The sequence below is a fragment of the Ostrinia furnacalis genome, unplaced genomic scaffold (assembly GCF_004193835.3).
Source record: "Ostrinia furnacalis isolate ACB-3 unplaced genomic scaffold, ASM419383v2 OfSCF3313, whole genome shotgun sequence".
NCBI lineage: Eukaryota > Metazoa > Arthropoda > Insecta > Lepidoptera > Crambidae > Ostrinia > Ostrinia furnacalis.
Window position 1 is genome coordinate 21,982 of NW_021133552.1, and position 25,303 is coordinate 47,284.

General features: G+C 38.0%; 2 protein-coding genes across 2 annotated transcripts in view; one reads left to right on the forward strand and one right to left on the reverse strand.

The window, feature by feature from the left end:
• LOC114357645 (potassium voltage-gated channel protein Shaw-like) overlaps positions 1-25,303 on the forward strand; it is a gene marked incomplete at its 5' end in the record, with an annotated part of 159,940 nt that overhangs the window by 15,837 nt on the left and 118,800 nt on the right. The window contains one exon of the mRNA XM_028311361.1: positions 10,234-10,366. Within this exon, the coding sequence (XP_028167162.1) occupies positions 10,234-10,366 (133 nt within the window). The remainder of the gene's footprint in view (positions 1-10,233; positions 10,367-25,303) is intronic.
• LOC114357646 (trypsin, alkaline C-like) lies at positions 16,409-19,691 on the reverse strand. The gene is made up of 4 exons (XM_028311362.1): positions 19,282-19,691; positions 18,451-18,613; positions 17,772-18,036; positions 16,409-16,791 (listed from the first exon to the last, which is right to left on the reverse strand). Exons 1-4 carry the CDS (start codon positions 19,325-19,327, stop codon positions 16,468-16,470), a joined length of 798 nt encoding a protein of 265 aa, XP_028167163.1. The 5' UTR covers positions 19,328-19,691; the 3' UTR covers positions 16,409-16,467.

The window sequence follows — 25,303 nt, forward strand, 5'->3', positions numbered from 1 at the left end:
TCATACAAATAACTTAAATTAAAAAAATAATAATAATTTCATAAATCAATGGTACGGAACCCTTTGTGCGTGAGTCCGACACGCACTTGGCTGGTTTTAGTAGTATCTCAATGTCAGAGCCTTGGTTCAATTACAATACAATTTAGCACCATAGTGCTCGAAAAGACAAATCCAGCAAACCCAAACTCGATAAGTTTCCACCTTTTCGTTTAGGAATTCCTATGGCCACCTCGTGACTCCATCATCAGGACCCTGGACATCATCTAGTACCTACTAAAGTGCTCAAAAAGACAAATCCAACGAACCCAATTCGATGCGATGCCGCCGTTTCATTTAGGAGTTCCTATGGCCACCTCATGACTCCATCATCAGACCAGCTCAATGGTACTACTTACCATAACATTGCATTGTCATCGTACTTACATAAGTATACCAAATTTCAGATCAATCGGTTGAGGAAAACTGGTCTTAAATTCAGTTGCAAGAGTGGTCGCACACATACTAACAAGTGTCGTAAGTGATCTGGTTACAAAAACTGTTGTTTTGGGTACTGGAAGTTCTGGAAGTCCGAACGTACTTGTCAGAACGCGTTTTTCAACGTGCCTGCTGTATCTTTTTGGTAAATAGTAGGTACTGGATTAACGATTAACGGACTTAGGATAATTTAACGGAAATTAACGAGTCCGTTAACATTTTTTAAAGTTAACTTAAAAGTTAATCCGTTAATAGAAATGTTAACTTCGTTAATTAACGATTAACGGATTAACGAGTTAATGCCCAGCTATGCATGTCCTCATGTACTCATTGTCGTACCTTTAAAAAATTACACAGATGAATTTTGTTTTCGCATCTTTTTAGGTTATGAAAAATCAACTTTAGTTAATTGCAAGTTAATAAACTCTAGAAAAATAGAAGCCTAAATAAATATCTATGCTCATCTCACTAGCAGTGGCTTTGGTGGGATATGAACCCGATACCACAGCTAATGATTTAGAACATTACGGTAGGCATATGGTAGGTATACCAACTAGCTAGTCTGGAAATCATTGAGAGAGGCTTACATTAAGCTGTGGAAGTCTTGTGGCTGAAATGCTGATAATGATAATGATTGCGGTAATATGAACCATCAAGTCAAGAGGCACACAGACTTTTTCCAAAATCCAATCTACTCTATGCTCGAAAATAATGTTCTCGCTATACATCACTATAACTTATGGCGTCACTGAATAGAATTAAGCCCCAATATTGGCTGGTAATTGATTTAAACGATCCAAGGCATCGTTAGGGTGGCGAGGCTAATGGGCACATTAGCGAATGTCCGCCGTTCGGGAAGTAAGGTATTAATGTGATTAATTCTTCGCGTGATGTGCTTGGAGATTTCAATTTGGAGACTAGTATTCCGTTATAAATTCTAAAATGGTGTACAGTTCAAATAAACATTAATGAGATTTTAAATCGCGACCACCGACTCCATATAGCAAAGAAAAGCACTGATTTTAAATAAATCTGTGTGTCGTATGAATAATAAAATCCTAGCCAGGAATTGAATTTTTGATACTCAATAACGTCAAATAGAGATCATGGAAAAAGTCATTTTGAGATAATTTGTTTAGATTTTTCTCACATTCATTCAACTGCAATCGAACTAAATTACAACTTTAAATCTGCCAGCGAGTCACCATAGTAACAAATGATGCCACATTCTAAAATTTAATTGGCGATTTGAGGAGCGATTATAAGATACATATTAATATAGTGCTTAAAGACCTAAAATTACTTCACTAACCGCTTAATCTAGTTACATAAATTTGAATCTATAACCCAGACTGTCAACACGTTGTTAACGTGATACAAACCGACACTGTGACGGGCGCGCTAAAGTGACGGCCCAGTGGCTCGGCTGAGCCCTTTGACTGGGTTTCATATCTCATAAACTTCACGCTATGCTTTCTGTGCCATGACCTAAATAGTAACCTTTTAATATATAAATATTGCAGCTACAATTTTGTTGACATGCATTACAAACTGTACTGAGTATTTTATTGTACTAACGTAGTGCCCCAAGGCTCTACTTTGGGTTTACTTTTGGTGGCACTTTTTTTGAAGAGAGCAAGGAGGAAAAGTGTACAGAACTGTAACAAAATTATACGAAAAATGTGGAATAGGAATTTCACTTACAATAGACTAGAGAACTCGGCGAACTTCTTACCACCTGTGTTAATCAGAAATAATGTAGGATTCTTATGGTGAAAGAATATTTCAAATCAGTCCAGTAGTTTCGAAGCCTATTCAATACAAACAAAAAGGCAATCAAATCTTTCTTCTTGATAATATTAGTGTAGACAAAACATTAAACAAAATTACCTTCCTTTTAACAAGTGGTTAATCCCTTCCAATTTATTGCGTAAGCCCAACTAGTAATAGAATGACAATACCTTCAAGGAGCGTAATAGAAGTAGCCTTTCATTGCCCCTTGAAGGAAGGGCTACAAACAAGCACTCAACGCAAGTGTAATTAGGAAAGGTATTAGTTCCAAGTTATTGCCTACTTCAAATAAAAACGGGATGTGGCAGTTTGGTGAGCTACTTAATGAAAAGGATTGCAAGAATGTCGTGTAATAATCAATGTTTTTCGGTTATTCTAAGTAAAGCAATTTAACCCATTTAGCCCTACCGTACCCTATGTGGTACGGTATCTTTTTGAAAATATTTTGAAGTACCAAACTGTTGTTAATTTGTAAAAATGATTGTGTCGGTAAGCTTAATGTGATTATTTTACATAAAAATATTTAAAAATATGTTTTAACAAGTGGTTTTGGAAATATTTATGAAATTCGTCAACAGAAAACAAAAAATATATTTACAATGTATTTAAGAAGGTATAATTTCTTATTATTCATGGTAAATTATGTTATTTATCAATTTTATTTTAAAAACAGAGTACAATAGATATCATGACTACAAAAAAAATATTATTGAGAATATTTTTAGACGGTTTATTCCAGTCTAAAATAGGTGTACCGTATAAGGTACAGTAGGTCTATGCATGAGCAAATCATGCGAAAAAATATAATTTTATTTTTATTATTTTTATTTGTTTTAGGCTATTGATGCTTCACTATATTGCCACAACTCATGAAAAATTTGATAATTTCAGCAAACATAAAGCAATATTGGTATTTTTCTACTGCTGTATTGTCAGATGACCGCTAATGATGATCAGACTGACGAAGATTTAGGCGATAAAGATAGTGTCAATGTAAATAATAACCCTCAGAGTTTTCTTCGATGGATTTGCTAAACTTCCATCGTCGTGTTGCTAAATGCGACTATGGATAGCACTAAACGTAACAAATCAGAAGAAGCCAGGCCTTCTTCAGCTATCCTCACTAACTTCGGAGAAGGTAGGAAAAAAGAACCAAATGTGGTTAGTATCACAGAAAACGTCTTACAAGATATGCCAAGTGTGATACTAGTGATTATGTGATTTTATTTTTATTTTATATCATACAAAAATAAATAAAAATCTTCTTTGAACAACGACTATGTTTTGCTTGCTTATAGACCTACTGTACCCTATATGGTACGGGCTCCCCACGGCCCCCTATTTATGGATTATTTTTTTAAATATTTTTTTCATGATTTTTAGGCTTCCCTTTGTAATTTTTTGCTGAAAAATCTATTTTTATTTACAAAAATAATTATCGGTCTAAATGGGTTAAGTAATTAAAAGCTGAGAAAACGTCTCGTCAATGAAAAATTTTGCAGTAGAATAGCAGGATCCTAAAAATTTTCCTCTGGTCCCTAAAAATTTTTTTCCAATCAACTACGATAAGAAAGAACAGAAGAAAGAGTGGACCGATGATCTGGTGAAGGTCACGGAAGGGAAGTGCCTGGATGCGGGTAGCATAGGACCGGTCGTTGTGCAAATCCTTGGGGGAGGCCTATGTCCAGCAGTGGATGTCATTCGGCTGAAACGAACGAAGAAATAATAGAATGGCTCAACTCAATAACTATTGTGTTTAGGTAGTTGCTAGTGAATCTCAGAAAAAGTTTTAATGAACTTTTGTAAAGCTCAGTGCATAAGCTAACCAAAACAATCTTTTTTCTTTTAAATAATTCAGTCTTAACTCTACCATTTCCAGTCGACCGCTGAGTCTAAAGTGACTCGCTTCTGTTGTGTCTACAACTTTGCATACAATTTTGTGAATGCAATTGCACGAAGAAAATCTTGCAACACAGACCAAAGTAAATTTTAAATATTTATGACTTCATTTTCTTCACTTCTTTTTGTCAATCTGACCGAGAATCTTAAGAGCGTTTACGCCGTTNCTTCTTCTTCTCAGTAGGTACACTCTTGTCAGAGTGGTCGTGGTCATCATTTTGAATCACTATTCAGAGTGATGTCCCTCGTAATAGGTGGTTACAGAATAGTTAATAGGAATGCTCTGCCAGCAGGGTCCTACCTAGTTGTAGGGGGAACATACACAACATATTACAGTCGGAAAATCTTTGAGGTAGGTACCTCGGATTGTAGTTAGTTGGACAATGGTCATTTGACGGACTTGAATCGTCTCACCCCTAAGCTTTTGGCTACCGCCGGCGCACTAAGCCGGTTGATGCCTAATCTCGGAGGCCCGGCCGCACTGAGTCGCTGACTATACTTTTGCGTCGCGCGTTCCATGGTCCTATATGGGGCTCGAGTATGGCACAGTGCTGTGTAGTCGTGGAGCATCCTACTGTTCAAAAAAGCGCAACGCATGATATCACTGACAGGCTGAGGTAATTCGTGGATACCGCATAGTCTATTCCCTATTCTATTCCCGGTCTATTCCCGGTTGTGGACACTGACTGTGTCCCTACTGAGGATAAATGGGAAAAAAAATATTGTCATTAGTAGCGACGTATAACAATCCTACTAATATTATAAATGCGAAAGTTTGGATGTCTGGATGTTTGTTACTCTTTCACTCAAAAACTACTGAACGGATTTTGTTGAAACTTTACAGTATTATTGTTTATAAACCAGATCAACATAATTATAGGCTATAATTTATGACGATATGTGACAAATAAATTTCAATAAATAAATAAGACGTGTCTAAAAAGCGCAATCTATCGTCATTGGTTAAAATCTACAGCGCTGGACAAACTACTGTTTTTGACGTTCGTAAATATTCATGCGGGGGAAGCCGTGAAACGCCATCTATCAACATGATATCAAACAACAGATTTTACGAACTAAGGAGTAAAACGAGGTCCACGCGTACGAATTATTAATAAAATTAATAATATTTGTATTCATCTGGTCTTACTTGACTTTTACTTTACGTATGTCATGCACGATGACATTTGTGTCAATATTTGTGTACGTCCCCACTAGGCATAATTGGGATGTATTTTTCTAATTTGTCATAAGTTGTGAGAAAGCCTGTAGCTACAACTGGGAAAGTATGTGTCACCACTGGTGACAATCGATATTATTTATGCCATTTATCCTCAGTGGCGACAAAGCTAGTGTCGACAACCGAGAATAGACGCCAGTTGCGAGGTGACCATAGGTCCCAAGGGGAAATGTACGTGTACGTGCACCACGAGAGGTGGAAACCAAAAGGTAGAGGCTTGAGGATCTAGGCCCTAGAGTGCTGAAGGGTACGCCTGGCCGTCAGCCAAATTTTACGTCGCACCATAGAGGCAGTTCTGCCTGTATTAGAGGAGTGGGTGCGACGGCATGATCGCCTCACACAAAGGGCGACCCAGGTTCTACCGGGCCATGGGTGCTTCGGGCCATTCCTCCACCGTATAGGCCGAGAGCCTGTAGATGGTTGTCAGTTAACACTGCAGTCTTGGCACGTGAGTCACCGCAGCAGACTGACACGCTCCAACAGTGCCCAGCCTAAGCGAACGAGCGGCGGTTGGAAATGACCTCTCCCTACCAATCGGGAAGAGGCGTGAGATAGATAGATAAATTGTTTATTTGTTGTAACACACTTTTTTTAATGCTTTTAACACACACATTATGTATAGTTGCTATTGAAATTCAATTCAATATCGAAATAAAGTTAGTTAGTCAAGAAACACACTAGGTGACACCACTGGTATTTTGTTACACAGGTTAGTAATAATTTCAACAGTTGCAACATAACAAAAGTGACAAAACAACATAAGATAAAGATGACTAGCGTTTCAAATAGTTCCCTGCGTCAGAGTGATGTGTGCCGCAGCGATGCAAAAAGCAAAGAGCTCAGTATAAACACTACCCTCAAAAGGGCAGAACACTGATTTTCAGCTTTTGCTAGAGAACGCATGAAGCGTACAGGTACGGAATGAACCCGCTCGCTTTCGGAAACAATATCTACATTAGTATAAAATATATGATGAGACAAATAATCTTATGGTATAGTGTGCTTACTTTCTGTGAAAGTGTTCTTTCACAGAAAGAAGCAGTGGAAAGGGGGAGCGAGAGGCCTCAGCCGACACTCCGGTTATCCGCCGCCGACACCCTGGGCGCAAGAGGACAGCTTATGGTCTCCAACTGTCCCTTCCTAACAGGCCTCGGTCGCTAGACATGGAGGTGTCTGGTGGCGGCTAAGGACGAATGCTACAGGCAACAGCCAATGGCGATGTCCCGCGTTCCCTCATATCACTCATATGGATCATGGCAGAAACAGTCAGGTTTTTAGTGGGTGTAGGGGCTACCCACCTTCTGGTAGGAAGAACCCCACATAACCCACTAGCTGCCCCCGCAGCTGGTGGGTATGAAATGTTATGCATTTTCCGGATAAAAAAAGAATAGTTAACAGGAAAAGTTTGTTTTGAATAGAACCAATTTGAAAAATCTCTCACCATTAAAATTCAAATTTTTTTCTGCTGAACATAGGCTGTATAAAATATTGTCAAAATAGTAAAAAACCTTTGATAATTTACTATTTGATAAAGAATTTACGTATTTATTATTTATTAGGACTAATGTATACCATGATTTATAATTATGGAGTCGGTGTTGGAAGATTTGAAGATTTTATAGTTTCCTTGAGCTGTCACTTGACAGCCTGGCACACTTTTACTATGGTGGATCAAAGTATTTTGGTTTGACTATAGAGCGTGAGAACACCCACACAGTCACAATTATTTTAGTGTGAATAAAAATAGCATCGAAATTACCTAAACTTGACATGCCACGCTAGACGTAAACGCTCTTAATCTAAAAGAATGTTCTCAAGTCAGTCAAGCTAATTTCATATTTATGACAAAATCATGTTCCTTCTACTGAAAGTTTTCTTGCTTAAATAGCTATAATTCTCGTATACCTATACCCAAAAATATAAGGAACTTTACATAATTGGTTAAATCTTCATAAAATACCTACATAAACAATAAAAGTTAATAGTTATTACATAAAATTTTTCCATTCATTATTTTTTCCATAGCAACTGAATTGAATAAACAGCAAAACAAAGTTCTATTTGAACTGAATTGGTTTACAAAATAGAATAAAAAGTTTTACCATTTTTCATATTGTCCCTCTGAAATTCCAATGCCACGTTTTATTCAATATAAATAAATATTTCCTCTGTAGGGAAAAGCAATTCTCTACAAGCCACGATGTTTTATTAATATTTCGCGCGCGATTTCATCTCCCCCACCGTTTAATCGAATAGTCGAATCGTTTATTCGTCGAATAACAATTCTGTGGGAATCGATAATTGAATGATCGGATCGAATCGATTATAAATTCTGTCAATTCTCTTTGCTAACGAAGGCAAATTTAATTCTTGCAGAATCGTGAGAGTCCCAATTATCTTCTTTACCTGCTTGCTTTTGATATTTTTATGAACATTTTAATTTTTAAAGGCGGCGATACACATGCCTTTGAAACGGAACAGTATCCTGCATGTTTGCTCATTAGCCATTGCTTGTGCAAGTAACTGGCGCAATTGGATACACAGTTTGCGTTCTTGTATGTCTAAGGACGCTTTCAATTTAGACGTTTCGTGTCGGACATTTGCCGTGCGTTTGTTGTGCGTTTGCAGGACACGGAAAATTGTCAGAACTGCAGCCGAATAAAATTTAAATTACCAATAAAAATCAATAGTTAGTCGGTCTTGCAAACGCACCACAAAAGGACGGCAAACGTCCGACACGAAACGTTTAAATTGAAAGCGCCCTACATCTAAAAAAACTGTGCGATCCCCTACCTACAGGCATGTCAGTAAGCGTATACATATTATTATGACAGTTTGTGGCACATGTAAGCAACTGGTATTCAAGAAGTGTACTCGTACTACCAGGTAGAGGTATGTATAGCGCCACCTTTAAGCGAAAAGCCAAACTCTATTTAATATTACGACACTTACCTACCTCAATACCAAATCAAACACGACAAAGTAACGCGCACAGTTATCGTAAACTACATAACAACTATAAATGTGTCGTGTACCTTCAAGAGTACATAAACTTGGCATTTCCTTCGCACTTGGCTGCGGACTAGTGTAGTGTGGTAATGTAATTTATCGACAATACTAACTGTAGTGTTAAATGAAATGAAATAATGTCTTTATTCGATTTTGACCAAGATTTGGCACTTATGACCCGATTGAAAGTATTTTAGCTAATTTATTATACTTTTATTCATTCATAAATGTTTTCGGAATTATTGACCCGATAAACCATGCAAAGGTGGAGAACCAAAGTGACCGACATAGCTCGCAGAATTGCTGAAATCAAGTGGTAGTATGCGGGGCACATGGCTCGTAGAGACGATGGCTGTTGGGGAGGAAAGTTCTCGAGTGGCGACCACGGGCTGGAAGACGTAGCATGGGCAGGCCTCCTACTAGGTACTCCTGTGAAGTTTCCAATAATAAGTTTAACGAATCTTGTTAAGAGTGTCTTTAAATTAAAATTCAAATTGTTTATCTATGTAAATAGGCTCTCAAAGAGCGTTTTTACACGTCCCTGTCCTACCACTGCTGCGGGCCAGTAATATAGGCCAGTGCTGAGAAGAAGCAGCGCAAGAAACTCATGCCCGTTTTCACCATCAATCTCTAATTTTAAAGTGAACCCTATGAAAACAAAATGCTTGTTATGTGTTACCATAGGCGTCACTTAAAAATTATGGATTGATGGTGAAAACGAGTATCAGTCACTTATCGATTATTTATCGATATAACTACTACCACATCACTAAACCTGAAAATGCCAAACAAACCATTTGTACAGGATGTCCGAGCACTCAATAAGGCGGTTAGACGTAGTTTGTTTCGCCAATAAACGGCATTTGGGGGCCATGATAAATGTGCGAAAGGTCCAAATAATTGTTTATTATCTTTCGCTTTCAGAATGGGAGATGTAACGGGTAAGGGGTAACAGCTGGCGCAAATTGCGGGTAGCGGGAGATCGTTAAAATTGGTGGCAGTTTTGGCCTGCTTAAATGTGGGATCTTATTGGTCCATTGTTACGTGGGCATCTAGTCTAAAGCCTGGTCCGTGAGCACGTAGAATTTTGTCCAATGACCCCAAGCTACCCATCCTTATCGCTCGCGCGTGATTATGTTTCTATAGCGCTCGCACACTCACTGCGGGCGCCCGTCGCACAGTCGCGACAGCAATATAATTACGCGTGAGCGATAAGGATGGCTAGCTTGGGGTCATTGGACAAACTTCTACGTGCTCACGGACCAGGCTTTAGTTAAAACAAATGTCATCGCCTTTCGTACGCTGCCAACCGCGAGGCGTGACGTTTACGTTAGGGTGCGGATAAGTGTGCGTTGCAGTACAGAGTTTCATACAAATAATAGGCTGACCACCTCGAGTTGATACGGTTACAATCCCTTTGGGTTGATAAGTGTGCCACGTCCTTTATACTCCTTATAAAATATGTAGTTGTATAACTTTGACAATAATGCTTTTAAAACTAACTAGCTGACCCGGTGAACTTTGTTCCGCCTTAATGGCAATAAATAAGCAGACTTTTTTTTTAATTTCGAACGGGATAAAAAGTATCCTATGTCCTTCTCCTGGCTCTAAACTACCTCCCTGACAATTTTCAGCTAAATCGGTTCAGCCCTTCTTGAGTTATAAGCGAAGTAACTAACACGACTTTCTTTTATATATATAGATAAGTTACTTTTATATTTCGCATCTGTGCACTGAGACTATGACCTCTAACCCCTCCTTGGGCTTTTATCTTGGGTAAATGACTCTAAAATAAAGCTAATTCTAGTATTTTCCCACAGGACCGGTAAACTCCACTACCCCACAAATGTGTGCGGGCCACTCTTCGAGGAGGAGCTGGAGTTCTGGGGGCTGGACTCCAACCAGGTGGAGCCTTGCTGCTGGTCCACCTACAGCATACACAGAGACACTCAGGTCAGTGCTACTTATAGTTGTTTTTAATATGGCCGTGCGTTTTTGACATCTAGCCGGTGTCAAGTATAATGATATTCAATTATACAGGATGATTTTGTAATCAGTAACCATTTTTTTAATAAGCACTGTAGAACAATTTAACAATGCAACTTTATCTTAATTATTTTTAATCGTAGTATTTTTCGCGAAAAAAATTATTGAAAATCTAATTCACAGTGGCCGGGCATATCTTAATTTTTAAATGTCAAGGCTTATTTTCGCGTACCATTATGTCTATTAAGCTTTTTTAGTTAACAGTGTGTACGTATTTTTCTATGGTCATGTAGATTACGTTACCAAAAACGGCATGAACGAGCTTTTAAGGTTTCTGGTGAAACTGGGATCGAAGGCATATCAACGATTTTGACTATGATTTGTTAATTTAAAGTGGTATACGGATTCCAAATAGTCTGAAATCCCGTGTATCTGCGAACTCTATCCCTTTGGAATCGTATGTTAAATTCTGTGCATATCGTAGCAAACAAAACAAACTACTGCACTGTGTTTTGTTTTGTTTTGTTTTGACACTGCACTTCTCAGAACAATGGAAATAATAAAGAGCTTCTGTAAGCTTCCGAAACTAATTCGGATTCTGAGTTTCATACTTTTGTTGGTTTGATTTAACGAAGAAATTTATCCTGCTAGGTACTAGAGAAAGACCTGCCTTAAACCTTTATTTATTTATTTTTTATGCCTTATAGTTGGCAATTATTTAGGGATTTTAGGGAAAGAACTATGTATCATGAGTAGAGTCTTAGTTTAAAATGATGCCAACGATTTCACACACACATATGAAACACGTTGTTCATGTTTTGTTTTTACATAATAATATTTTTTCTAGCTAACATTCTTTGAAAAAGTTTATTATTGCTCAGCAGGACGAGGTCTGTTTTATAAATAAGATACTAACATTGGCCTAAGTTTTTACTAACATTTATGGATCTCAGTTATCTCAAATAAATACTTTTTTTTATAATTTACTAGCTGACCCGGCGAACTTCGTACCGCCTTATATCAATCTTTCTGAGAGATTTTCTTTATATTTTTTTCCGTAAAAAGGTTGTACAGAGTATTAGAAAACTACAAAAAAAAATCAGCCAAATCGGTCAAGCCGTTTTCATGTTATGTCGTGACAACGGAAAACGGGTTTCATTTTTATATATATATAGACGAGCTTTATATATTATAGATTATTTAAAGTGACTTTGGCAATTAAAAAACTTAATTTTGCTCAGACTTCTAAAGCCATCAAGTAACGTGGTAACCAAACACTTCAATTTATGTGAAAGGGAAAACTCGTCAATGCATCCATCATTGTCACGCGAATGATCTGCCCAAATTACATCCGAAACTGGATGTAACTGGATGTAACTGGATATAACCAGCCAAATCCAGGTTCATTAATACCATATAGCCCGGGTGAAATCGAATCAATTCTCTTTACACCGATGTCAACGGGATTCATAAGGAACGACGCAGACCAAATACTTTTTCAATAAGATTTTTCCTGACCAATGTCGAACTAAATGCCTAAAGCAGAGCTATGCCAACTGGATAATATAAACATTATTATAACCTAATAATTTTAATGTTAAAACTTAGTAGGTTAAATCTTCGAGAAGCTTAAAGCGTTAGCTTTTATTGGAAGCTAGATGCAATGATCAAAGTCCATAATACACGCCGTAGTTTACCTACTTGTCGTAGCACACAAAAAACGAAACGATTTTTCGATGCAAAACGATTCCTATACAAAATTCAACAAAAGATTAAACGTGCGACTTTTACCGCTTTCGTATGTAGAAAATCGTATAATCGCTGACGACAAGTAGCACGTCTGTTATGGACCTAATTCAATCTTTCCGTAATGTGGACTCATTATCGCGTCCGTAGCAGAACGAAATTCACATCTAATACCCATTCATTACGATTCACAATCGAATCACCGCGTTTTCTATGTAAATCGAGACAGCCTTTGGTAAAGTATCCATCAACTCCTTTGCACCTTAAGTTTCGCGTTTAAAGTCTGATTTCGCGTGAATGTCCACGAATTTTTTGAAGACATTTATTCATGTTGGGTATTCAGGAATGCAAAGGAAAATGCGCCATCTGGCCCCCGTCATAAAACGCGATAAGGATGTGTAGCTTGATTCAGTTTCCTTCGAAGAAATCTTTTGATTCGAATGGGTTTAAAAGAAATGGGAGTGGACCCGCTTTAAGTGGATTTAAGCGATTTTATACCTTAAGACGAGAATGAAAAAGTGTTTGTACTCGTGATATAATTATAGTACTTACCTGAATTATGGAACACGTCTTTGAAATCTTGTTAGGAATAGATTTTCAGCTACAAGTTTGGAATTGAAGCAAACTACGAAGTTTTTGAAATTGCAATGTTTTTGAAATTCAAGAGATTTTCAGCCTTAATAATTTTATAGTTAGCGACAATACTGTTGTCTAGTAGTAAGATTACCTGTCCCAGTCTCACAGACCTGGACGTCCTGGCTTCGACTTCCAGTGGGGAAACTTTATTGGTTTATAGATCAGGAAGATAAAATATACAGGGTGGAATTTTGCAATGCCACCTGGAGGGCACGTAGATAGAAAATTTTACTCAAGTAAACATTCCTTTATTTTTGAAATAGAACTTAATAAAAAAATATACGAGAAAAATAAAATACGAAAGTCGACGGTAAGCTCAGCGATATAAAAATACTTATGTACCATACTCGGAGTTTCCCTGCGTGATCGAATCAGAAATGAGGAGATCCGCAGGAGAACCAAAGTAACCGACATAGCTTGTAGAATTGCTAAAATCAAGTGGCAGTGGGCGGGGCACGGTGGTTGGGGCAGGAAAGTTCTCGAGTGGTGACCACGGGCTGGAAGACGTAGCGTGGGCAGGCCTCCTACTAGGTGGACCGACGATCTGGTAAAGGTCGTGGGAAGAGCCTGGATGCGGGCAGCGCAAGACCGTTCATTGTGGAAAACCTTGGGGGAGGCCTTTGTCCAGCAGTGGACGATTTTTTTTATCCACAACGAGGAAGCTCTTGATGAACTTGATAGTAAGTGACGATCAGGCCGAAGGTGGAAACGAGCTTCACCCGGAATCCTCAACCACGGAGGAACTGGCTAGATCTTTAACTGTCGGAACAAAACAATGCTGTTAACATTATTGTTATGGCGACAGACTTAGGTAAGATGGTGGTAGCTAGCCAGGCAGGCTTAGAACAAGCCCTACCACCAACCAAACCGAACAGAAAAATCTGCCCCCACTGGGAATCGAACCCGGAACCTCTGCGTCTGAAGCAGGTGGTCTTACTACTAGACCACAGAGGTCATTTGGCTGAAACGAACGAACTAACGAAACATACTCGTTTACTCGTATTGAAAACCATAACCTTATTTCCACTATACCGTGCATAGGATAAAAGTTGGACTAATTTCTTTTGCAGACTGTACGGCACGGATTCAGTCATTCTATGTTTTTACGTTGGGCGTAACTCGCTTGAGCGGAGCTTACGATTGGGGCCATAAAACTAGCGATGCACCGTTATTTTGCATGTTAACTAGATAAGATTTACCACAGTTATTTACTTATTAAAAAAATCGTTATTTGTATCTCGCTTGAAAGAGGAGATCACCTCTCCGATTTGGTAGAAATCGTGCCTAACGCTAACGCCCGTATTCACAAACATTACTATGAGGTCTCACAGTGCGCGTGGACGCACAGGGTGACCAATCACAGAGCTCTATTCAACGCAGTGCGTTCGGTTTGCTGCTTCACTTAAGCAAGTATCGTTTGTGAATATGGGCGTGAGTAACGAAGACCGTTGCCTAGCGACTGATACATTGGTAGTACCGAGTTCCCATATTAGAAAAGAACTGTTATTACGGCAGCTCTGTTACACATCTTAGCACCGCTCTTTTTCCTAAAATAATCTGTAGCAAGAAAGCAACCATACATTTATGTGACGTCATCCATACCAAAGGTGATAGTGTTATGTAAGAAATTCAATAGAATAATGTATATGTAACTCCTAGAAATCATATATCAAAAACTTCTCCCAGTTGGAATGGACAGAATTTTATGATAATTGCAGCAAACACTTTAAACCTAGAGCAGTAAAGTCACAAATAAAATAATAAAGATAAAAGCGTGCTAACAAATAGTTCCGCTCACTTTATGGCCCGAACTTTATAGCTGAATGACGGTAGTCGAGCGTTTGTTGAATTGGCTTCCGGCGAACGGTTTCCTTTAAACAAATAAAATGGCGTCAGAAACTGAATTTTACAGTTACAGGCTGGAAGCCGTTTTATTGATATTAATAGTTTAAAAATAGGATTTGTCAGTCATGTTTGAATGATCAAACGAACTTACCAAGTGAAGTTCGATCTAAATTATTCGTCACTACACTGCACAACTTAAAATAATTACGTTTTTTGTCGGTAAAAACGTCCTGGTGACGTCACTTAAGCATTTTTCTTATACTGCGTGCGGTCGTTGCGCGTGCGCACAAAGGAATGAGACCGCTCGGACACCGAGCCCACAGCGTGGTAGGGGTGGGGTTGCCCGCTCTTTTGTTTTTTAATACTACTACGCTGAATATTGTGTGCGGATTGGGTTGTCGTACAGGGGTACTACATGGTAAAATAAATCTCGGAGGCGAAAGCAGGATAATTTTTATCGAGGTATAAAATATGAAGGCAAGTAAGTCTTATTTGATTCTTAAAGTTTTAAATAATTTAATCTTTCATCTAAATTTATAAAACTCAAAGGTGACTGACTGACTGACCGACTGACATAGAGATCTATCAACGCACAGCCCAATCCACTGGACGGATCGGGTTGAAATTTGGCATGCAGATAGATGTTATGACGTAGGCATCCGCTAAGAAAGGATTTTACGAAACTCCACCCCTAAGGGGGTGAAACGGGATCCACGCGCACGAAGTCGCGGGCGGCCGCTAGTTACCTATTATTACAGAAATAAAGATTTCAAACATACTCGTACCTAGTTACCTTCACTAAAATACATGATACTTTAAATTGATCTCCCGCCGCGTCGCTCGATCCTACAGTGCGGATTTTAAGGGTTTCATAATGTATGAACATTTTGCGAAAATAAACTACCCGTATGATGGTATTTGTAATTTAAGTCGGAAGAAAGCCTTCTGACCTTCGACCCTTGAGGCGGGTCGGGTTGCTTAAATAATAAATAAATAGATCCTACTATCACACTAGTGGCTTCTCTTAGCTAAACTAAAGCTTTTGTTTATAAATAACAGTGAATATGGGTAATAAAAAACTTTAACCCTTTAACTTTTCTTCATTGGTTTTTGAATCTTATGTTTCCTCAATGAAGTTCACAAATTATGACAACTGTAGCATAAGACATAAATTAATTAATAATTAATGTATATAAAATGTATAAAATAAAACAACTTTTTTTGCTCTGTCAAGGTGAAGTGTTAAAATGTTGTTAAAATGTTTAAGAAGAAAAAAGTAACAGCATTAAAAACTATTTGTTGGTTTCCAACAGCAATTCAGCCAGTACCAGGTGAAGTAAAATTGGAGACAAAACCGATGAGTTTTTTTCATCTTTATTTTTACTATTTATTATACATAGCCCAACGAATAAGCAAGCTGAAGTGGCAATGCGCAGGGCACATAGTACGCAGAACTGACAGCCAATGGGGCAGCAAGGTTCTGGAATGGAGGCCGCGTACCGGGAAACGCAGTCGTCGGTTCACCTTGGGTGGATACCCACAAGGTGAACCGACGAAACCGACGAAATCCATGAATGCAGTTCTCTTTCTTTTCAAAAATAAAGGAATGTTTTCTTTCAGTAAAATTTTCTATCTGCAGTATTAAGAGTACTTTCCCTCCAGGTGGCATTACAAAATTCCACCCTGTATATGGCATAGGCACGCTGTTGACCACGCAGCTTGTAGATTTCTGTCTGCAGATTTATTTTATGCTTAATCTAATAATGAAATTAAAAGTACACTTTTTTATTAGTTCGTTTTTATATATTTATCAATATCTTATATCCACTTTAATTTATTTCTTATCGGTTATCGCTTATCCAGTTGGTGTACTGAGACACGCGCACATTAACGCCAGGGAATTCGCCTAGCGCGCATTCGTGCCCGAACGAGCAGATGCCGACTTGCACTCCATGGTGGAAGACTGGTCCCCCAGAGTCCCCATAGCACTGGTCGCGACCTCCCACGTCCAGAATACCGGAGCATAGCATGTTGTCAGTGATCGTATATGGCATAGGCACGCCGTTGACCACGCGGTTTGCGAACCGCTGCCTGCAGATTTCCTGGTTCACAGTGTATACTTGCACGTGACGCAGCTGCTCTGAGTGAGACGTGAAGTTACCGTACTGGAAAATAATACATTGTTTTATTAGTTTTTATTGGCAAAATAGGTGTATAGTGTAGCGATATCAGCTCTATAATCCAGCTACTTAAATGTATGTACATTTATAATATAGTACGACTGCTTATAAATGACACCTCGCATGCGGAACGTTATAAACTGCGATCTCCAACCCGCCTGCCAGGCGTAGGGTTTATGGCAAAGCCCTCCACTGTGGAGCAGCCCCACACTCCACTTTAGTGGAGGAGGCTCATAGTCCAGCTGTGGACTGTAAAGGGCTGTTGATGATGATGATGATGCGGAACGTTTAACGTTAACCTCTTCACTGTGACGTCATATATCTTGAGAACTATCCAGTGAACAATTTTGATTTTATCTTATGTCTAACGATCCCGCCCGATCTTTTTAAGATATGTGACGTCACAGTGAAGTGGTTAACGGTAAACGTTCCGCAGGCGAGGACTCATTTAAGCGGTCGTACTATAATTCAGCTCTATGTTTAACGTAATCCATATTTTGGGAAAATTTGTACATAACATTAATAAATTCATTAATTCATCACACTGCGACTTCATCCAAGTAGATTTTGTGGACGATGATTGACATTGTGTTCATGCAATGTTGTACCATCATGTCATGGTTTTTGAGCGATATATGGCGCAATTCGCGGTGTCGTGACGTCAATGATGATGTCACACGCTTGATTGTTTATCCTTAAAGTCAAAGTCAAGATTTCTTTATTTGCATAGACTATTATATAGTGCTTACAAATCGTCAAATATTTCGCATGCGCTTCGAGGCCAACATTTGGCAAGTGCTGAGAAGAAGCGCCGCAACAAACTTAGTCACCACTGTCTGCCGGTTAATAAATAAATTAAAAAAGCAGTAGTAGGTACATTTAGTTCAGGAGCAGTTCACTGAATTTAGCACGCATTCTTGTATTGTGGCTATCAGCCCAATGAAGGGATATAACAAAGAACATACCTCAGTCCATCCCCAGCCAATAGCCCAGACCGGTTCGTTATCGGCGAGGTTGTAATTAGGACCAGCGATCAGGGCAGGTCTTGAAGTGGGTGTGACGGGTATGATGTCGGTAAGCCAAAGGATCGACAAGTCATTGTCTGGTTCAGCTGGCCAGTTGTTAGCGTAACCGGGATGGATAATAATCCTTTCAATACTGTAGACAGTCCCATTCGAGCTTTGGTATGAGGATCCCACGCGCACACGACGACCGGCTGGAATAGGGAGTCTGGAAAACAATCGAATCAATTGAAAGTACGAGTATATTTGTACCGTAGTTTGTATGTGAGTTTTTAAGTTAACAATTGGAGACGGAATTACGCCGAGAGCTTTTTCCGTATACTTAGGCGAGAAAATAAGTACAATTATCTGCAAATCGGGCAAATAATTACTTTATAGTTGTGGGCAATGGCTATAAAAAATACACTTCCACCGACAGGATAGGAAATTGTGCGTCGTGCATTTAATTTTGAGAAGAAATATTTTACAAGAGGGTCCTAAATGGTCCATTCCATAATTTGGTATAGTATTGTCTATCAGCGTCGGTAGACAGATACACAACGAACCCCTGATGGACTAGCCTCATCTTGGTCAAAATTGATTTCGGTTACTTAAGTAAACGATGCGAGCAATAGTTACTTACTCAAGGCAGTGAGCAGCAGTCAAGATGGCCCTGTTGTTCAGAATAGACCCTCCGCAGTATTGAGCATAATAGTTGCCCCAAACCCTCAGCAGAGCCACCATCTCAGGATACTCCTCGATGGTTGTGAGGGACCCTCCTATGATCCTTTCGGAGGTCTTGGCGGCTTCAACATAGATTTAAAGTTAAAATTTAAACTGTAATTTCATGTCTTAAAAATAACTATTCCTGTGACAGCAATGTTTATCTGTGAATTATATTTAGCCTAATCTCGTGTAAGAAATAAACGTACAGTCAAGTAGCACAGTTTCCCGACAGCGGACTCCGGAAAGAGTTATCCAAAGACTTGAATGTAGGACTCATTCCTCTCACGCAAAGCAAGATGACAGGATGAATGAAGATGACAAATATATTCGAAACTAAGTTAACAGAGTTTCAGAGTAGCCCTCAAAGGGCTGAGTGTGAGTTTTTTTCAATGAGCGCGTCAGAAAAATTAAGTAAACTTACACTCAGCCCACTGGGAAGATACGTGAATACTAATGCCACCTAATGCCTCGATTTAATAAATTTTTGGTAATTCCCACATCTTAACACACAAGAAGAAACCATTTAAGGCCTTGTCCAGGAGGGAGAATTTGCCTCGAAACCTACGCGCGAACACGAGGATACGACGACGCGATTTAAAGCGCGAATTTTCAATACGTGGGTGTTTTGTGGACGTAATGTGTTGGCTCCTAGTACATATCTTGCCATCGCGCGTATAATTCTACGCGCGTAGAATTTTCCCTCCTGGACAAGGTTTTAATGATTAGGTACACTGCACAAATCTTTTACCTGCTGCCACCGCCAATGTTATGGCAAAAACAATAAAGGATCGCATTTTGATCGAGTAATAGGATTGTATTTTGATTGATTTCCGCTTTTATACATAAACTTTGATCAACTATCGTTTCCTATTATCTTTTATCTACACGCTAATTATAACATATTATTATCATTTATTATTATTTATCAACTCATACATTAGGATGGATTTTCCTCTGACCCGAGTTCCTAATCTTTATCAAAACGTCTTGTTGATTACACAATACCACATTATACAGTGTGAGTCACGATAAAGTGTACATATTATGAAACTAGACCTAGAAAGTATATTTTTGTTATTTATCGACATTTTCTGAGTAATTTATGTATTTTTTAAGTTTTGCCTGTTATTAAGTACTATTACTGTATTTATCAGGATTTACCTCTTAGTTTAAAGTAATTACGTTTTCTTTACAATAAATGATCGGAATAAAAAAATCTATAATAAATAAAAAAAAACTTTAATAAATTTGACCTCTTTTTGTCGATAAAAATACCTAATTTCATATGTGCCCTTTATCGTGACTCACACTGTATAAACTTAATAGTCATATCCATGCCAATACATTTTTGTAATAATACGAGTAGGCCGACTATTTATTATCATTTATCTTTATTTGTGGGTATTATTTATCAACTTCAGGACGGATTTTCCTCTGATTAGAGTCCAGAGTCTTTATCAACACGTATTGTTGATTACACAATAACAAAATTAATAAATTAATATTAATAAGTCATGATAAAGTGTATTATAAATATCGATGAAACTAAACCTAATTTTATCGACAAAAAGAGGTATTTTTTTTTAAAATATTAAAGCTTTTTTTCTTCCGATTTATTTATTGTAAAGAAAACGTAATTAATTTTCAACTAAGATGTAAATCTTGATAAAGAAAAAACAGTATTAATAATCGGCCAATAAAAAAAAGTGCTGTATGCTGACAGAATATGTCTGCCTTAGCATTTGTTACTATGGCACCAAAGCTGTAGGACCACTGTGCGTCGAGTAGGTATTTGAGATCTAAAAGTCATCGACAATTCATACATTTTTTGTTCAAAATCAAAAGTGTCGGCCAATAAAAAAAAGTGCTGTATTCTGACAGAATACGTCCGCCTTAGCATTTGTTACTACAGTAGAATCTTGATAACTCGAATGTCAAGGGAAACCAAAAAAAATCGAGATAGCAAGTTTTCGACTTAACAAGAATTTCGAGATATGAAGAGTGAACTCATCAAATTTCGACATAAAAAGGCACAATTTCATAGACAACCAAAAGTGACCAAAAATGAAGAAACATAACATCTGTGTTTCTTAGACATTAGAAAGTTTATTGAATGTATTCATTCCTTGCACGTATGCACGTGTGCAAAACAAAAACAATAGATAAAAGGCCACGAGCCCCGAACATTCCTTTTTGATTTTATTGCCACGAGTTTTGAGCTCCGGGAATCCCGAGTAAGAAATCATTATATTTTATGAACTTCGACTTACTGAGGTAGGTATTTGCAGTTCGAGTTACTGAGTATTAAAATGTACGAGTAATGCCTCACAGGGAAATAACTTATTGTTCGAGTTACTGAGTCTAAAAAATTCGAGTTACTGGGTTCGGCGGATGGGAACAGTACCTCTAGTAGGAAAAACTTTCGAGTTCGTTTCGTTGCGTATTCAAAGTGTCATCGAAAAATTTTGTATGAAAAATTAAACAGCGCCCCCTAAATGTAATTTTAAATATAGTTCCATATTTTACTGAATTTTACTAAATCAATATCAACTAAACACACTTTAGTCAAGTGTAAGACGTGGTGTAGTAGAAACTAATCGAGTATAGTTTGGAGATGACTTTTTTTACTAAGCTCCTCCAAACTATACACGATCAGTAGGGGGCGCTGTTTAATTTTTCATACAAAATTTTTCGATGACACTGAATACGCAACGAAACGAACTCGAAAGTTTTTCCTACTAGAGGTACAGCATATTTTTTTCGATTTACTGAGGATTACGACTTAACAAGGTTCGAGTTATCAAGATTCTACTGTATGTCACCAAAGCTGTAGCACCACTGTGCGACAAGTATTTGAGATCTAAGATTAATCATCGACTATTCATACATATTTTGTTCAAAATCAAAAGACGTGTCAGCCAATAAAAAAAAAGTGCTGTATGCTGACAGAATACGTCTGCCTTAGCATTTGTTACTATGGCACCAAAGCTTTAGGACCACTGTGCGTCGAGTATTTGAGATCTAAAAGTCATCGACGATTCATAAATTTTTTGTTCAAAATCAAAAGTATCGGCCAATAAAAAAAAAGTGCTGTATTCTGACAGAATACGTCCGCCTTAGCATTTGTTACTATGTCACCAAAGCTGTAGCACCACTGTGCGTCGTAGTATTTGAGTTCTAAAAGTCTGTCTTTTTAACATTTACGATTGAACTATTTACTAAAACAAATGAAATATCTTGACGAAACATCGCGTTTTATGTTTTGGTTAACACGATGTACTTATTGTCGTTCACATACACTGCATACCCAAAAAAATGCACCATGGGTACCTTCAATACTAGTTGTTAAAACTAGACGCGGCTTATCACTTCTAGGAATTAAACCAATAGCCTTACTCTACCGCTAAACAATGGGCACACCGCCGCACCGCACCACAACACCCCTTTTTTACGGGTAAAAATGCGTTGATTCGCATACCTACCCTGCGGGGACAGGGTCAGAAGGACCGTTTGGCTGAAATCTCAAAAACCCGTATTTTTTAAGTTTGACCTTGAATTTTTTTTAGCACATGTCGGATCGATGGGGACTTTTCACAGTTAATTCATAATGGTGCTCCGAACATTCGTACCAATTTTCAGCTGTATGCGAATTATTGCAGGGCTCATGTCTAATTTGACTGGACTATAGGTAGGCAAGCTAGGTTTTACGTTACAACTAACAGGAAAGTCGATTTGTTGCGCGAGTCAATCGCAATAACACGAGCCCTTCAGACTCAGATCCTAACTGAAATATGTTGCTAGTGTCGTTACTGTGGCATATCGATAGTAAGTTGCTTTTTATCGATATGGTTTAATCGACCTACTGCTAAAAATAACAAAAGAAGATCAACACTATGATAGTAACACATTCGTAAAGTACATCTGTCAGATTTGGTTGAGCAACTAACAAAGCTAACAAAAGTCTGCTTTGCACGTTTCTGCACATTCTCTTAATTCCTTTGTTTTGGTTTTTTTGCCGCGTAGATACCTATAAACGAGACTTCGGCAGATTTTATTATGGAGGTCACTCTGTGGGTCATAATATCCCAGACCGGGCCATAAACAAAATAAGAAGTCTGCTTAATCTCATTCCATCTTCTATACTAGTTACGTAGCCATATTATTGCATCTACTAGTTGGACCGACGATCTGGTGAAGGTCGCGGGAAGAGCCTGGATGCGGACAGCGCAGGACCGTTCATTGTGGAAAACCTTGGAGGAGGCCTTTGTCCAGCAGTGGACGTCATTCGGCTGAAACGAACGAATGAACGAACGATTTTATTGCATCATCCTTCATCGATAACAACCATCGACACTGCCCTGATACATCCCTATCATTCTGGTGTCTGCTCAGGAGAGATGTGGGCCCGCATTTGTTACTACTAACGGTCCGGCCGATCTTTGAAATATGGCCGCGGATACTGACCAGTCTGGTTGTGTCGGGAATACTTAATTCCCAGTATATTTTATTTCTGTATGTAACGCTGACTTTGACTGGATATAATAAATAGTTAATGGAAAAGCATATTAAACTGATGCACTACATGACGAAAACACCGTACCGTTTTTGATAGAAAAAAACACTTAATACAACTAACTACATTTTAGGCTGAGTTGCACCACCTAACTTTGACCGTAACTTTGACGATAACCGGTGTTTTTTGTATGGAGTTAGATATTTGTCAAGGTTAAAGTAAGATGGTGCAATCCAGCCGAAAATGCAGCAGTATTTAGCTTGATGTGCTGTCGTCCTACTATGTACTTCACCACCTTGACCAATAGGATTGATTTGGTATAAAAGAGATAGATAAGTAGGCATGGTTCCGTAGTCCGTACATTAGAAGGCACCCTAAGCCATGTCCGAAGTGTTTAAATACTATAGCCGGTTTTCTTTATCCAATCCTTATCTAAATCTGTCGGTCATTTGTCAAATTTCAATAATGTTTTTGGTCAAAATACCTACGGTTATTAAAGTTTTTATTAATGTTGTTTATAAGACTATTTAAACAAAATGAAAGTAGCATCTAAAATTATGGATATTTGATCAAAAACAGATTGAAATTTGACAATTGAAGGACAGATTTGGGTTGGGATTGATTATAGTAACCCGGCCTATAAAATTGTAAGGTTTATGAGTCATGAACTCAAGATTGGTCTTGATATTGAAACTGAACCAATCCATTGTTTATGTCTGTGCTTAATTTAAAACCGAGTTTTGAGCGTCATTTTGTAATACGGGCCATGATGTTTGTGTAACTAGTTTTTGAATGTGAAATAGGTAGGTACGATAAGAGCAAAATTCCTTGCTAAAAAAATTGAAAGGAAAGTAAACGTAAACATGTCCATTTATTCTTAATCTCACCTCAAAACTCAAAGCAGATCCGAAATTGCAAATTTTTATTAAGTTTGATAAAAACAATCTCTAACATCTCTTGATATCAAATCTGGCAACAACTGATACACATTTAGAGATCTATCAAAAAGTTCAAAGATAAATTAAATACATTCGTTCATAGTTCCGCGTAGATTTACTGAAGTCTCAGTATGATTCGGATCAAAGAGGTTATTTTCGATAAGTATACATAAGGGCGCGTTCACGTTTGATGCCCTGTACAGATAATCGGGATGTTGGCAATTTTTTTTTCTCTCTACATTAGCCCGTAAATATGCCCATTTCTTGGTATTTATAATTGTAATAATAGAGCTTATTACTCACGAGTGCTTTTTCGGCATATTCAGCTATACTTATTAATTTAATGATTTATGGATCATCACAAATAATGTTTATTAACAAAATATTCTTATGTATATCTCTACTTATATGCATAAGTAGATAAGAGGCGAATCCCAAAAATAATCTCATAAAAATATCATGAACAAGAGGTTGGATGACTTTAAAATGAATGCTCCCCGTACTCAGGGAAATGTGGTAAATTTTAAGGTGATAATGCAGTGCATATTCTACAAAACATTTTTATTGAAGAAAATAATTTATTCCAGCGGAGGTTTTGTAAGCCCCTTCCGCTTACTTTGAAGTAAGACTTGTACACCATTTTTTATAATTAGGTATTATAGACTACATTCGCAATGTGCGCTCCAATGTGGATGCGCCCTAAGGATAAGTGTACATTAGGTGGTATTTCTATTTCTGTTATAATTTCGCACGACTGTATTACGGTGGGAATGTGGTTGTGCAATCTCTAAAATTGGGTGTTTATCGTGTGCGAATTATAGATCGAGCGTTGTTAGAATCGGACATGCAGTTATTTGGTTGTGAAATAAACGTTTTATATTAAATTGTATAATTTAATTAGCGACATAAAGCAATGGCAGTTAGTAATGAATTTTGTATTGCGTAGTTTTATGACTCCATAACCCGTTTGGTAGTGAGGAGTGTAGGCCGATCCTCCAATTTTCTCTGGTAAATTAGAGAGTGTACTTGATTCTTTCATAATTTGTTATAATACGAATAGAGCAAAAATGAAAAGCCGTATTGCGTTTGTTCGAAAGTCTGACATCTTTTTTTTTATCAACAACACAATTGCATTACGAGTACCTAACAAACCTCTTTAAAACCATAGACGAAAGTAGTCACATCTACACCGTTAAAATAACAGGAAGAAAGAAACCATTATTCCCTTATCCTTACCCCATAGTAACCCCCTAAATAAACTCGCCTGACTGAACGACCATGACGTCACTGTCGTCTTTGTCATCTCCCATTGAACAAAG

What these genes read in the sequence shown, in the direction of transcription:
- LOC114357646 (XM_028311362.1), bottom strand. Translation starts at nt 19,327, where the DNA reads ATGCGATCCTTTATTGTTTTTGCCATAACATTGGCGGTGGCAGCAG. An exon ending in AACATTGGCGGTGGCAGCAG is followed by an intron (nt 18,614 to 19,281) that starts GTAAAAGATTTG and finishes TCTATGTTGAAG; the next exon opens with CCGCCAAGACCTCCGAAAGG. An exon ending in ACTGCTGCTCACTGCCTTGA is followed by an intron (nt 18,037 to 18,450) that starts GTAAGTAACTAT and finishes ATTGTTTTCCAG; the next exon opens with ACTCCCTATTCCAGCCGGTC.